Genomic DNA, 16,382 nt, shown 5'->3' with positions numbered 1-16,382 from the left:
TGTGTTGAGGGCAGGAAGCCCTTCACAAAAGAATCATACGTATGATTACATTTATATGAAGTTCAAGATTAATATATGGTGACAGACATCAGCAGTGCATTTGCCTATGGGGATGTGTGGATTAACTGGAAAGGGGCAGAAGACAACGTTCTGAGATGACATAAGTATAATAAATCTTGTACCGGTGTATTCATTTATCATAACTCAAAGAATTGTACACTTGAGGACTGTGCATCTCAGTTGAAGTAAGTTTTACTTCAATAAAAATATAAAATCTCAAAAAAATATGAGGGGTCTAACTGCATCATTTGAATGATCATTTTTCTCAGTGGGATATTTCAATCTCAAATGAATAATCTGTTGTGTTTTTTTTTAAACTTATTTTCTTCTGTTCAGAAAAGCTGTACATATGTGTATTAGTCTGCTTGGGTTACCATAATAAAATACCACAGACTGTGTGACTTAACAAATTTATTTTCTCACAATTCTGGAGGCTGTAAGTCTGAGATCATGGTGCTACCATGGCTGGTTTCTGGTGAGGGCGTCTTCCTGGCCTACAGACAGCTTCCTTCTCTCTGTGTCCTCGCCTGGTGGAGCGAGAGCAAGCTCTCTAGTGTGTCGTCTCATAAAGCCACTAATCTCATCATGAGGGCCCCACCCCCATGACCTCATCTAATGTTAATTTTTTTTAATGTTTATTTATTTTTAAGAGAGACAAAGTGCAAGCAGGGGAGGGGCAGAGAGAGAGGGAGACAGAGTGTGACCAGGGAAGGGCAGAGAGAGTGAGACACAGAATCAGAAGCAGGCTCCAGGCTCTGGGGTGTCAGCACAGAGCCTAACACAGGGCTCAAAGCCAAGAACTGTGAGACCATGACCTGAACCAACATCAGACGCTCAACCTACTGGACCACCCAGGCGCCCCCTCATCCAACTTTACCTCCTTAAGTTCACCATCTTCAATTAACAGCACATTGGGGGTTAGGGCTTCAACATATGAAAACTGGGGGGATGCAGTTCAGTCCACAGCAATATATATTCTAGAAAGTCTTGAAAAGATAGGTAAGTGGAAAAGAATAAAAAAGCCATGTAATTACATTACCCCAATGTAATTGTGGTTAATATTCCAATGTATTTTCTATTCAAAGTTATGTCATTTCATCTTTTATGTGGTTGTAGTCATTCTGTACCTATAAACTTGTAGCATGATCTTTCAAAGTACAACATGAAATTTTTTCCGTGGTACTAAAAGCTCTTTTTATGTTCCCTCTTTTAATAGCCACAAAAATTTTCACTGAGTGTGCTGTAGCTTATTTATTCATTATTTTGTGACTGAAGATTAAAGTTCCTTCCAATATTTTGCTAGTGTAAATAATGCTATGAAAAAATATATTTGTGCAGGAGGCTTTTTCTGTAACTGAGATTCCTTTCTTGGGGGGAGAATTCCAGAAAATGGAAATTGTGGGTTAAAAGGTTATGCTCTGATTACATGTTGCCAAATTCTTTTCCAAAAAGATGTCCCACTTTATACTGCCCCCAGCAGTGGGGCAGGAAGGCGCCATATCTGTTTGCTCTTACAGGGCAGAGGTCATTTCCACTAATGTGTGTGTTGGCCTGTTTCCACAGGTTAGCAAAGACAGCTCAAGCCTACTTGGGCAGGATTCCCCTGGCTCTTCCGGCTTAAGACCCTACCATCTCCTATCCCTGGCCGCCTGTGTTCTGGGCCTCACCTAGACAAGTCTGTGTGGGAACAAGCCACCTCTTCCATCTGTAGCCATGAATTTCCTCCGGCGGCGCCTCTCTGACAGCAGCTTCGTGGCCAACCTGCCTAATGGCTACATGACAGACCTGCAGCGCCCAGACAGCTCTACCAGCTCCCCTGCATCCCCAGCCATGGAGAGGAGGCACCCCCAGCCCCTGGCAGCCTCCTTCTCCTCTCCAGGATCCAGCCTCTTCAGCTCCTTCTCCAGTGCCATGAAGCAGACCTCAGCAGCCCCCTCAGGGCTGATGGAGCCTCCGGGTCCCTCTGCTCCTGTTGTTCAAAGGCCCAGGATCCTATTGGTGATTGATGATGCCCACACAGATTGGTAAGCCAGAATCTGCCTAGGGGCAAGAGAGGCGATGGGGGCTTATCTCATCCCTGGGGGAGGGAAGAGAGGGGAAAGCTGAGAGGTTTGATCAGAGTATCAGAGACTGGCCAGAGGGCAGGAAACTACATTTACTATGTGGCTACTGCATGCCAGGCACCATGGCACCTGTTTCGTGCTTTATGTTTACAATCCCAATCCCTTGCCAGCAAATCCAAAAATCCAAAAAGCTCTGAAAACTGGAAAATATTTTATAATCCATGTGGCAGCAAAGCCTGATCTGAGGGAAAGTGAGACTCTAACAGTCTTCGTTATACCATTCACTGTGTGTGACCATAAATGATTTATGGCAATCTTGATTTACATCTTTTTTTTTAAAAAAATTTTTAAATGTTTATTTGTTTTTGAGAGACAGTGTGAGCAGGAGAGGGGCAAGGAGAGAGGGAGACATAGGATCTGAAGCACTCTCAAGTCTTTGAGCAGTCAGCACAGAGCCCGATGCGGGGATTGACCCCAGGAACTGGAAGATCATGACCTGAGCCAAAGTCGGATGCTTAACCAACTGAGCCACCCAGGCGCCCCCTTGATTTACATGTTAATACATTTGCAATGGGGTACTGCTCAGAGCTCACCAGAAGTGTTATATAATATATGGTATATATACCATATTACCTTCCTAAGAATGGAAAACTTTAAAAAACCCGAAATAACTCAGGCAAGTTGCTTAGCCTCTTTCAGCCTCAGCCATCCTCCATCCATTCAGTAAGGTTGTTATGAGGGTAAAAGAAATGAACAGAGACCCACAGTCCTTATCTAACACCCTTGAGACCAGAGTGCCTGAGTTTGTCCAGAACCTGTTCTCTTAACATCAAACATGGGCAGAAATGATATGCCTTCTAGTCTCTTGTTAGGCATGCTGATCCCTGGTAAGCTCTCCAGAGTCAGAGATTGGACATGTCAAGGTCATTGAAACTGTTCTACAAATAGTTACTGAGCACCAGTGGAGTGCAAGTCACAGCCTTAGGTGCTCAGGGAAGTGGTGAGCAGACCTTGCTCACATGGATCTGAAGTTGGAGGATAGGTCTCTACACCAAATATTTGGTGGAGAGGGTGCTAAATATTATCAGTCCTAGTTGGGGACATGGAATTTGCAGTCTAGAAAATAATGCCAGGTGTGGAGACCTGGAAGCACTCCATCCAGGGCAGTTCTGACAGTGGACTCATAAATGGTCATGGGGCTGGAGAGCAAGGTTGCATGCGTGTGTCTTCAAAGGCTGCCACGTAGTAGGCACATCATAGGCACCTGGTAAATAGGTCTTAGGTGAATAAGTTAATGCATTCAGTTCACCGAGCATGTCACAGGCTCTGTTATTCAAACATGCATGTGCACACTCACATTCACTTGAGAAGTTAACTCAGGTTGGGAATGACTGACCCTGTACTTTGGAATGGGGGATATTTATAGTGTATGATATTCAGTACAGTCAACATGGAAGCATGTTCAGCAGGTGTAGACAGCAGTCTTTACTTTCCTGCTAAAAAGTTAGTTCATCTTAAGCAAGGTGAGATCACGGGCATGGCCTCTGTTTTGATCCAGTCTGCATTATCTTCAGTGTTGCTGCTTGCTTGAAGCCGCTCCTCATGAAGCCTTGTTTATCTGTTTATGCGCTTATGTAAAGCAGCATCTTTAGGTTCTGAATTTAGTGGTTGATTTCTGCAGAGATTTTGCTTCCAGGCACTGCTGCCTGTGCAACCCTGCTGCTTGTCTGCCCACTAATCAAAATGCCTGCATGGCCTTTGCAGTCTTCTTGTTTCTTTTCAGCCCCATACTTGACCTTGGTTTTGACCGTACCGTGCTGACCATGTTTCCTCGGCCTCAGGCAGGGTTTGCCATGATATGGCAATGGTCAGGGGTTATTTAAAAACCTATTTATCAAGAAAGTTCCTTTGTGTTTGGAGGGTGAGCTGATAAATGACAGCACCGTACAATGGTGAGGAACACAGACTTCAGAGCTAAGTTGTCTAGGTTCACATCCCATTTGTACCCCATAGTAGCCAAACGACCTTTGCAAGTTACTGTACCTAAATGGGAATAAAATAGTACCTACCTAGTAGAGTTAATGCATGTAATTGGGTTAAAATCTGAGTTAATATAAAAGTGCTTAGGATGTGTCTGGTAGACAGTAGATGCTACTTACGTGTGTGTTACTATTGCAGACTTTTGTGACCTATGCAACATTAATCATCTTGATGGCAGCCCCTCATAATCATGTTTATTTAATCTCTTCATCCCCAATAATGGGCAGAGTGGATTAGGATTTATCCTATTGTGCAGTTTTCTATTGGTCACTTGTGCCTGTTAGCTCCTGAGTAATAAGGTTGGGTCTTATTAATTAATCTCTGTCCTCCCGGTGCCCATGCGGTATGTAGTAGTATGGTGTGCGGGGACAGTAAACGAGGCCAAAATGCAATGGCCTCACCCAAGTAACGTTTATTATTTTAAGTCTTTATTTTAATTCCAGTTAGTTAACATACTGTGTTATGTTAGTTTCAGGTGTACAACATAGTGATTCAACAATTCTGTACATCATCCTGTGCATCATGACAAGTGCATTCCTTAATCCCCATCACCTATTTCACCCATCCAAGTAACATTTAAATTTGACTTGGTTTCCATCTCTCTAATCTGAAGACCACGTGTGAATGTGTGAATTTTAGGCTGTGTATGCTGATGGGGGGCATGATTTTGGCCAGAGGAGTGTCTCTCAGTCTGTGTCAATCATGCCTCTTATACCCACACTTTAATTAGGTCTCCAAACAGCAGTATTTCTCTTGCCCTTCAGTGAGTAAAAAAGGGGAGAATGGAGAAACTGAGGCACATTAACTTTCCTGGAAACTGGTTCTGCATCCACTGGATGTTTGTGATGGGGACTTGCTGCCTGCAGACACATCAGCTTCTGCAGAACTCCATCCTAGATTCTTCTTCAGCTTCCTAACCTCTCTGAATCTTAATACATTCCCAGCTTTCTCCAGATTGATGCTGGCTGCCTGGGAAATCCCAGTCTGCCCCTGCAGAGTTCCGAAAGATGTTTGTTCCCCGCCACCAGGAGTGGCCAGCAGGTGGCGGGCCAGCCCCACTGTCCCGGGCAGCTTTGGCAGAGTGTGGGCTGCCTGGGTCAGCCCCCACCCGGCCCCTCCTCCATTGTGCAAACTGTCTCCTGAGAGGAAGAAGTTGTTAAAGGGGAGAAGCCAGCTCACAGGGCCCCTTTTTTACCCCCCTTTGAGATGATAATGAAGGGGGAGATAGCCACTGTCTGGACTGAGAGTGAACCCACCAGGAACAATGCTGCTCCCTTTTCTCTGTTCTCAGTCCCACATCCTCTGTCTTCCCATTCTGGGTCTTGGGCCTTCCTGCAGAATCAAGTTTCCTTGTGCTGAGGGAGTTTGCAGGAAGCCCCCACGCTCCCCCTCCTGGCAGAGGCCAGCTTGCAGACTCTCTGAACCAGCCTGGGTCCCCCAAGGACTATCTGTTACCTGCCGAGTGACCCAGGGAGAAGGACTTCTCATCCTCTGAGGAGAAATAGAGGGCCCCAAAGCCACCTTTGCTGGGAAAAACAACTCATGGCTGAGCTTTGTAAGATCCTACCACCTTTTGGGATTGGCCATGGAGGTGAGCCCAGCTACAGCAGTGGTGTTTGGGGAACTTTCGGCCAGCCTCCATAAAGCCCAGTTCAGTAACAGGTCTGAACTCAAGTTGGTGCTATCCTCTGGGATGAGGGGAGACCAATCAATCTTGAAGAACCACAAGAACCAAGGGAAAGGAGAAATAAAATAAATGAATCTCAGGCTCAGTATTCTTCAGCCTTATTGCCTGCCCACTCTTTCTCTTGCCTAGAATTTTCCAGCAGCCTCACTGGTCCCAGACCTCTAGTCTTGACCCCCTGGTTACCTTCCATGTTACCATCAAAGGGTCATTTTGTGAAACACAGACCTGATCGGTTTGCTCCCACCGTTCATCCCCTATTATAACCCTCTGTTGCTGCATCATTGTCCTCAAGTTCAGATTCATTCATCAGCTTGCCTGCCTCCCTCTAGTTCTGTCTCCAGCTCCACTTCCTGCTTTACAAAAAAACAACCTATGGTTCTCAAACACATTTGCCTTAGCACATTCTGCTTCCTGCTACCTGGAATGCCCTTCCCTATCTCATTCACTTGTCCAATTTCCATTCATCCTTAAAAGCCTGCTCAGGTGTCACCTCTTTTGTGAAGTCTTCCCTGACACCCTTGACCCTGCCAGCGTTGCTAACAACCACCTCCTTTATATAACGTAAAGTGTATTTCATGGTGCTATAGTAGTTTCACACTGTATGATCATTGGTTAGCAGGTGGCTGTCTCTTGTGCCAGAACAAGGCCTGTGTCTTGTTCTTCCTTATATCCTTGGTGTTTAACACACAGTAAATGTTCAATTAGCATACCATTGCCCCCGTTCCAGTCCAATGAGGATAACTTTTAATGAGCATAACGGGGCCTGAAAGTCACCTTACGTTAGGACTCAGCAGTATAATACATGCAGTCGAGGGGTGTCTGTTTTTACTCACCTATGTGTAAAATCTTGGCTCTTTATTTTCCAGTATGTGAGGATAACTGTAAGGCTGCTATTTGAGATTGTCTAAAAAAAAGTTGGCACAAAGTTTTATTATTGCCCACAGAATATACCAGAATTCCAGTTTTGATTTCAAAATCAAAACATTGAGTGTGACCAAAAAAACATTGCTCATAATCATGCTTGGATTGAGTGTACCTCCCTGCTCATGGTTTTACCTACAAAATCTCCAGAGGCTGGATGGGATTGAGGAGCAGGGTGTTGGGGTGAGGGGGATAGAAGCGGCTAAGCCTTTGCCCCCAATCTCTCCCTCCAATGGCCTGTGGAACTCTGGCTCTCCTCCCCTCTTACCTCACCCATGGCCTTGTTCCCAGAATGTCTGCTATTCCATTTCAACAATGATCTATTGTTACCTTCCCTTCTATTCTCCACCCTTCCCTGCGTTTCTTTCTTCTTTTATTTGTTGGGGAGGAAATGAAAAGGTATTCTTGATTTGAAACACCCCTCTGCTACTATCCTTCCAGCCTGGAGTGTATCAGGCTACGCTGTCCTACTCAATAATGGTCAGTGGTACCCATCCAAGCACCTTGTGCATTTCTAGATTCACCAAGAAATGTTGTATAATAATTTGTGTCCCTCCTACGACCACCCCACCTGTCCCACTCCCAGATGGTGTCTTTGTATCCCAACACCTACAACGGGGCAGGTAGTTTGTTAGGAAATGTCTGTTGATTGAATGAGTAACTTTGGAGGTGATGAGTTATTAGCAATGACGGATGAGGATGGTGACAGTGACACTTAAGGAGTGACTTGAGTGACATTCTGAAATCCTCTTTTTCAACCCTTTCATACTCAATCCAACAGAAAGTCACAGTGGCCACATGAGAGCATTTACACCATGGAAATTGGCAAATGCTACAAAATAGGGCTTTCAGTTCTCCCCAGAGAGCTGGTTATTAATCATTTGCCAACACAGCTCTGGTCTAATCACTTGCCAACATAGCTCTGGTCGTAGGCACTTCCTGTTTGGCCTGGAGGGCAATTGTACAGGTGAGGAAGCAGAACACAGAACACAGGCCCCTGCTCAGAGAACCAAAAACGGGTGGGTGGCTAGGTTGGTACTTGTTAAAAGGCATTTCTGATGGAGCCACAGCTCCTGCTGACCCCTGCACAGGACTTCAGTGTTTGGCAAGAGATAGATGCTGAAAAATCTTGGTCAAAAAACGAATAAACACACAGATGAATAAACCATGAGCTCTTTGGGGTTGGGGTCATGTCTTCATCATTGTCATGTGGCAAACACTTGTGTACTTTGTACCACCAAAAAGGTTTCCATAGATGCTCTAAGTCAGTCTTCCCAACAACTGGATGGAGTACTTTCACTGCTCTCATTTTATACGTAAGGAAGACGGAGGCCGCGAGCCCAAAATCGAAACAGATGTCAGTGGCATCTGGGAATCCAGCTCAGGCCATTCTGGACACCCTGTTCTCTCATCATTTTTCCCACCTGAGTACAAGCCCTCCAGTGCTGTGTGTGAGGGCATTGGCCGGCAGAGCCTGCTCAAGAGAGGGTCACACATGCACACACACCCACACACACCCCGTGTCTGAGAGCAGTGGGAGGAGACAGGGTGGCAGGACTCCATGTAACAGCACTGCAGCCAAGCACAGGATCCCGGTGACCTCACCCTCAGAGGAAAGTGCCCCACCTCAAGCCAGGCGGCCCCACCCTGCTGGAGCCCTGTGGGCAGCTGGAACGAGAAGATGCCAGGAGGAAAGGGGGTTCCTGTAGCCATCCAGACACTCCTGGTCTCAGGTTTGGGAATTGGATCCTTCACAGAAATTGCCTCTGGGCTATTTTCCTCAGTTTCAGGCTCCAACAGGATGTTTTCTGCTCTTTCCCCCTGTGTTTTGATATTAAATATGTGATTTCCTAACACATGTCAGACATGTTTCCTAAGAGAGTTAAAATGGGAAGGAAAGTAAAATGCAGAGAACTCAGGGCTGGCTGGTGGCAGGTTGGGGTTGAAGTCCCAGCTCTGCTGCTTACCAGCTCTTGGCCAAGCCACCTTACCTTTCTGAGCCTCAGTGTCCTCATCTGTAAAGTGGGGACCATAATGCCACCACTGTCACCATACCAGTGAGCTCACAGGAATGTTCCAAGGCTCCAGTGAGAACACGCTGTGCCTCTCCCTTACAGGCGTTTTTCCATGTGTATGGTTTCTTTGCCTGTGCTGTGGTCCTGTGCTAGAGCATAGGCTCCAGGAGGGTGGAGTTTAGGCCTCCTTTGCTTGAACACCATATCCTCAGAGGCCAGCACAGCACCTGGCACAAGGTAAGATAGGAAACACGGATGATTTAGTTAACAAACAAATAGATGCTCTTGCCAAAGGCTGATCTTATTATTAAGGGAGAGTTCAGGATCGAGGATGCCCTCGGGGAGAGTCTTTCTCAGAAAATAGTCAATTGCCCTGGAATTCAGGAAGAGTACCTGACGCCCATGCTTTGCCGGAGCTCCCTCCCCACCCCCCACCCCTCATTGTTCAGCTGGTAACTCTGAGGCTCCAGCCTCCACTTGAGGAGCTGAACTGCTTCCGGCTGCTTTGACTGAAGGCATGAGGACTTCAGGGCATGTTGGCAGGCCCCTCAAAGCCTTGCAGTGGGCCTAATTGGCCCCATGGTGACCAGGACATTCTGCTTCCTACTGTGTCACCTACAGGGGTATTTCAACGCCGAGCTGCCCTCACCGGCAGTGGCTTTGGGGCAGGGTTGCTGGATTCCACTCAGTTAATACTTGGATAAGCAATCAATTTATCCCCTGCAATATTTGGTATAGATTTATACTATCAAATTGTTGGTTGTTTATCCCAAATTCGAATTGAACTGGGTGACCCGTCTTTATCTAGATACGCTACTTATGGAGGATGGCAACGAGAGACAGTTGCCACCATCTGAGCCTGCTAACATGGGCCCAAGTGAGAGGCCGGTCTTTGCACTCTTGCTTCCTGGTCAGAGAACCAAAAGAGGCCCCTCAGTTGACCCCATTCTCAGCTTTCCCTGCCTGTGACAAGGACTGAGAGTTGTCAGTCACCAGCAGAGAGGAAATAAAACTAGTAGGCAGTCTCAAGGCAGACTGCCCAGGTCTCTTCTCCCTCTCACTTACATGACCTTGGGAGGTCTGACCTCTGAACCTCACATTCCTGCCTGTGAGGCAGAATCATGGTATATCTTTTGCGAAGGGTCCTTGCCAAGATTAGAGATGATGGCACGGGTGGGGCTGGGACAGGGCTTAGCTTGTCATAACAGGCACTGAAATGGTAACTGTATTAACAATTAATTGCAGTTACTAATTGCTGATGAATATAATAGTGCTGGAAGCCAGGGGAAGGAAGCCACTTGGCATGCTTCTCAGTTCAGCTGGATATGCTTGAGGGCTGTCTTCCAGAAGGCCTGGAGGAGGGGTGTCTGGATGCTGGTAAGCTGGCAGAACTCTACTGTGAAGATGACAAGATGGAGGCCTGAACTGGTCCCCTCCTCCTAGAGTTGCTCGGGGGTCTCACAGCTGAGACACACACCTTTCTGTTGGAGAGACTTGGCTCTGGGAAACAAAATCTTCACATCTGGCCCCACCGCTTCCTCTACCCCCAAACCTCTCCTTGAACAAGGCAAGCCTTGGCTGTTTCCTATGGGGAAACACAGGGATGGAAGGGAGAGGAAGAAAGGAAAGGCCTAATGTCGCCTTCCTCCTCACTTCATTCACCAATTCACACAGGCCACCCAATAGCACCTAGAGTGGCTCTGGATGTCTGGACTCAGACTCACCCCTCCCATTCTGGGCACCTGCCCTGCACTCCTGCCCCTCCCCCTTGCTTCCCTGGCCCTGGTGCCTGGGGGAGGGGAGGGGCCTTGGGCATTCCCCAGCAGCCTGCCTAGTCTCCTGGAGACAGGCTCCGTTTTCCCAGGCCCGGCCCCTTTTATCAGGGAGACAATGTACGCACACAGTGAGGGCCTTGTGTGGCACCCAAGCCCCAAGCCCTTTGACTTGAGGAATTTTTCAAGTGCTGACCTCTTTCCGTGAGGTCTTCCTGCTGTCCAATCCTGAGGCCTGGTGCCCCTGCTGCTTCCTACCCAGCTCTTTCAGGGAGAGAGAGAGGGAGGGGGAAAACAGTGAAGAGCTGTCTCTCGCTCTGGTAGAGTCTTCACCCTCTGAAACTGGCTAGAAAATCTGGGGGAAATGTCTTTGAGCAGAAGGGAATGTGGGGAGAAATCTGATAGATGCCGTTTCTTCCAGATTCCTTCCTTCTCTGTTGATGCTATGGGATCATAGTGGAGCCACTTTTTCTCTTTGGGCCTCGTTTTTCTCATAAGTCAAATGATGATGGATTAAGATCATGTTCCCCCAAAGACCGTTTCTATCAGAACAACATTCAGATTCCCAGGAACCACCCTACACCTTCTGTGTTAGATAGAGTTCTTTGTTTGCAAGAAAAAGGAATAGACTTTGGCAGACTTAGGCAAAATGGGGATGTTTTGGATGTGGAGGCTCACAGAATCAAAAGAGAATATGAAGACTCAAGTCTCGGAGAGGCTGGGACCCAGGGCTCCCCTGGGATCTAGGAGGCTGGGACTTGTGTAGGCAGCCTTCTCTAGAGAAGCCAGCTCGTGTTTCCTCCCAGCCATGTGCCTCTTTGCTGACAAATCCAAATCTTGGGGAAACACAAACCTGGCTGGTTCCACAGTATGTCCTGGGACAGTTCCACCAAGACCCCGTGCAAGAGAGCTGCTTGGTTCCATCAGTGCAAATGCAAATGGAGGTGCTATTACTGGAAATTCAGATGGGTGCAGGACAGGCCACACTGCAGAGTGCCCTTAGAACTACTGACTCAGAATATCCAAAGTAGAGCTTGGGAAATTGTTTTTGTTTGTTTGTTTGTTTTTGTTTTTAATGATGATGAGCCAAACTTAGAAACCATCGAGTTACAAGACTTCTTTCATTACAAGACAAGACCTGGGAACAGTGGGGCCAACTAAGCAGGAGATCTATTTCAGCTCAATATGTAGAATGGAAAGTCATCCAAAGATCAAATGGGCTTCCTAGTGAGGGAATGATCTCCCCATCACTTGCAGGTGTTCAAGCACAACTGGGCTGGCCACTTGGAAGCAATGAGGCAGAAGAGGCTCCTACTATAAAGAGGTTGGCTTATAAGCCCTCGCAGGAGTCTTGAGCTTAAAGCTTTTTGTTTTTTACTCTATGACTTTATGTCTCAGTCACTTCTCTGACTTTGCCTTGCTTTTCTCTGAAGAATTCAACTGTTTACCTTGTGAGTTTCTCCTCTTCCTCCAAAACGTGGTTTTCTCACCCAGGTCCTCTGAATGACCTTTCATGGAGTCCCTGAGATGCCATGACTTTCTTAGCAATAGCTGTTCCAGTGCTTGAGTCTACAGACTTCACCCCACCTGGTTACAGCCTTGCCCTGGCGGAGGCAGGTCACTGGGCAGATGCCAGCCTCATTACAGAACGTCTCTTCTCCTGGGGCCTGTGGAAGCCTGCCTAGGACATGTTTCCTTGGCAGGAGGGAGGCTATCTGTGATGGCAAGAGAGAAAATGGTGCTTTGTGTCCATTTTCCTGACCGCTCACCCTGGATCTTCAGGAAGGGTAAGGGTGTGGGTTTCCTGAAAATTTGCACTGAGCTGATTGCCATCTTCAGAATGGAATTAAATTAGGGGTTGCCTGTGCAGCTGCTCACAGGAGACAAGATGGTCTGTGAGTGAAGGGGCAGGTGGTAGGAAAAGGCACAGGCATAGAGAAATATTTCCCTGCTGTAAGGAAAACAACAGCACATGATTTATGACAAATGGTGTCTGCCACTTGGTTTCAGCTTCAACAAAATGACAGAACCATGGGGACTGTGTTGGGTGTAAGAACTGATGTCCCCTCTGAAGGCTGCAGCTTCAGTTCACTCACCTAGTTGTCACCATGCAGGAATAAGGGCCTGGTGTTGCTAAGTCATTGATTTTCCAAGGACAGCCAGAAATCTGAATTTTTTATATGAATCTTCTATTGTAAGTAGTCAATTTAAGTCCAAAAATAAGACTGTGGACTTCATGAAGTTTACCAGTTGGCAACTTCTGGTAAAGAAGATAGGAGTCAGGATAAATATGTATTCTAGTTCCTCTTCTGGGTCTGTTTCCCAGAGAGACTGTATATACTACAATGGCAGGAGGGCTGTTTTGTTTAGTGCAATACTTCGGGTCTAGCGCAGTGCTGGGCACATAGGGGACCTTGGGTAGATGGGTGGATGGATAGAAGCATGCATGCATGAGTAAGTGATTGGATGGATGGATGGATGGATGGGTGGATGGATGGGAAGGAAGGAAGGAAGGAAGGAAGGAAGGAAGGAAGGGTAAATAAGTGGATGGATGGGAGTGAAGGAGGGAAGAATGGATGAAAAATAACTTCTTTCAGCCTTTTCCTTCTGTGCCCTGCCCTTCACACCTTGAAAGTCCTCATACCTCGTATGAGCATGCATGTTTCTATCCATCCACCCATCTATCCAAGGTCCCCTATGTGCCCAGCACTGCGCTAGACCATAGTATTGCACTAAACAAAACAGCCCTCCTGCCATTATGGTACATACAGTCTAGCTGGGAAACAGACCCAGAAGAGCTAGAATACATATTTATCCTGACTCCTATCTTCTTTATCAGAAGTTGCCAACTAGTAAACTTCATGAAGTCCACAGTCTTATTTTTGGACTTAAATTTTTCTATTTGTTTTAGAGAGGAAGAGAGTGTACATATGGGGGACAGAGGCAGAGGGAGAGAGAGAATCTTTCCATCTCACAACCTGGGGCTCCATCCCATGTGGGGTTCCAGGATCATGGGATCATGACCTGAGCTGAAATCAAGAGTTGGACCCTTAACCAACTGAACCACCCAGGCACCTCTGACCCCTAACCCCCAGCTCCCCCTTTCTAAATCAAACACTCAATATTCTCATGGTCCCCTTCTCATCCTCCATATACCATCTTTTCTTATACCCTTTTCTGGAATGATCAGATATTAGTCACGTGTACCTTGGTATGAATTATCTTTCAGTGTATTACCTTTCCATGGGCATTTCCCCAGCTTGGGCTCTTAGCAGATGCTCATTAAATGTTTGCAGGGGATGGGGGTGGGGAATGGCTTAGCCTTCTAAATGTTGACTAATTCTCTTTGTGTAATAAAGATTGTGGACTTTCAAATATATGTAGGAATGAAGGTGACACAGTGTAGTGTCTTTGGCAAGGAGAGGGGTAAGGACTGAGATGACATTCTAGCCCTATTTCTTTTTTTTTTTTTTTTTAATTTTTTTTTAATTTATTTTTGGGACAGAGAGAGACAGAGCATGAACGGGGGAGGGGCAGAGAGAGAGGGAGACACAGAATCGGAAACAGGCTCCAGGCTCCGAGCCATCAGCCCAGAGCCTGACGCGGGGCTCGAACTCACGGACCGCGAGATCGTGACCTGGCTGAAGTCGGACGCTTAACCGACTGCGCCACCCAGGCGCCCCTAGCCCTATTTCTGCAGTCATGATGAGTGGGTGGCTGATGACTTTGTGTACCCTAAAGGCCTATACTGGGGAGGAAGAGGAGATCCCAGGGAGAAGTCCAGGCAGGTTTCCATTAGGCTAAACATGAAGCAGGAGTTTCATTTAGAGCAAGGAAGATACTGCCACCTTCCTCCTCTTCTTGGAGAGAGAAAATGACATGTCACTTCCCCAGGGACACACCCAACAGACTTCAGCCCTCTTCCCATCCTGGTGAAGGTCAGGAGAGAAAGAGGGACATTAAACATCTGCCATGTGTCAGGATATCATTCATGGGCACTTACAAATGAAACTGGGGCTTGGGAAGGTCAATGTCTGTCTGAGGCAGTACAAGGAAATAAATAGAGCTAGACAGGACCTGAATCTGTCTCCAATGCTAGCAGTGCCCATCTACCTCTTTACCTGGAGAGGTGAAGTTCCACCCTCACAGCCCACCAGGGAGTAGCATACTTGCTAGCACGTTTTTGGCAGGTTCCCAGAGTCCTTCAAATCTGCATCCTTATGCTAACCTGTGGGTAGATCTTCCTATCCCTGTTCTACAGATGAGAAGGTAACGGCTTGTCCAAAATCGTGTAGCAGGTACCCCAGCTTCCAACTCAAATCTAGGTCTTCTGTACCATGCCTGCTACTCATTTTTCCTGCACATTTAGGACATGCCCCAGGAAGGTTTGTCCCCTCCCTGAGTACCCCCAGCATCTGCCCAACTCATTTGCCCTTGTCTGTGCCTTTCACACATACACACACATCCAGAGCCTCTCACAGTCATCTTTGTAGCCTTTGACCTTGGCAAAGAATAGGCTCCAAATACTGGATTGGTTAATGGATGACCTGGGCCACTTTACCAAGGAAGTGGCTCCTGACCCTTAGACTAGGTTGTGTGTCCCTTCTGTGGGCTGACCTGGATCTTTGGGCTGGTGCCCTGTGTGGTCATTGTCCATTTATGAGTCTCTCCCTCCTGTTAGGTAGTAAGCTCCCTGAGGCCAAGGACTATGTTTTCTTCATACTTACTTCCTTGGAGCCTATAGGCTCTGGCCCATAGTAGTTGATCAATAAATATGTGTTAAGCGTCTTTTGAAGAAGGCTTCCCTGACCAACCTGAGTCAGATCTCCCCTGCTCTTCACATCTTATCATCCATTGTGCATTTTATTCTTACCATTTCTTTTTCACCTGGTTAGTCTTCTGACTTTTCTGGGAGCATGTGAGCTCCACAAGAGCAGGCACTTGTGGAGCGACCTTTCCTCTTATGCCTAATAGGGTGCCTGGTCTATATGAGGCCCAGGAAATGGTGGTTAAATAAGGGAGTGAATAGTGACCAGACCTACTCATGAAAATCTCCTTTTCTATTGCTGTCAGAAGCCAATGAGGAGCCATTTGTCATATCCAGTGACTTGGGGCTCTAGTTTCTTACCTGTAGAGATCCCTGTATGGGTGCAAGGGGCCTTGTCATCCTCAGAGGATCCCTCCCCTCCCTAACTCACTGGAGTTCCCTAATTGCAAGGTGGTATGGAGAGGCTGCCCCACCATTGGAGGGTCCCCGCTGGCAGCGGGAAGGGGCCAGGCAGGTTAGTTATTTTTTTCAAGTAAGTAATGGAGCTAGAATGGATCTCTGAATTGGACCTCTGTATTCAAAGGTCCTGCTTTTGCCACACCTCCATCCAACGGGCATGCCATGTGATTCTCATCTTGCTGACTGGGAAAGCCCTGAGCCTGTCTACCTTCAATGATTTCCTGCATGATCCATAGCCCATCTCCCCCTGCTTAAGTCCAGGCCACAAATAAGCAACCAATATGTTGCATCAGAAACATGAGACTCTCCTGGGCCAGATCCCTGCATCCCTGCCCTCCCTCCCTCCTCCTACAGGGGGGACCTGTGGGAAGAGGGCTGTGCCTGAGACAGAACATTCCTGACCCCTCCTCCCTGGGAAGGACATAGCCAAGGCCCAGCCACATTGACTCTACATCCCAAACACATTTATTAGGAGGGTGTCGCTTGGACACAGGTGGATCCTGTTTGTGCTAATTCTCCTCTTCCTTCTGCCCCTGCTGTCGCCATGAAAGAACTGAGTACCCGCTCCTCATAAATCTCATTCACACACCACATCCC

General features: G+C 47.2%; 1 protein-coding gene across 1 annotated transcript in view; it reads left to right on the top strand.

Moving 5' to 3' along the window:
* The first annotated feature begins 1,625 nt into the window (after positions 1-1,625).
* The window catches only part of SYN3 (synapsin III), a 419,352-nt gene continuing 404,595 nt past the window's right edge, over positions 1,626-16,382 (top strand). The window contains exon 1 of the mRNA XM_049627527.1: positions 1,626-2,084. Coding sequence (XP_049483484.1) covers positions 1,774-2,084 — 311 coding nt within the window. The 5' untranslated portion in view covers positions 1,626-1,773. The remainder of the gene's footprint in view (positions 2,085-16,382) is intronic.

The sequence above is a fragment of the Panthera uncia genome, chromosome B4 (genome assembly GCF_023721935.1).
Source record: "Panthera uncia isolate 11264 chromosome B4, Puncia_PCG_1.0, whole genome shotgun sequence".
Lineage (NCBI taxonomy): Eukaryota > Metazoa > Chordata > Mammalia > Carnivora > Felidae > Panthera > Panthera uncia.
The sequence above is the reverse complement of the archived record's forward strand: the minus strand, read 5'-3'. Positions and strand labels throughout refer to the sequence as shown.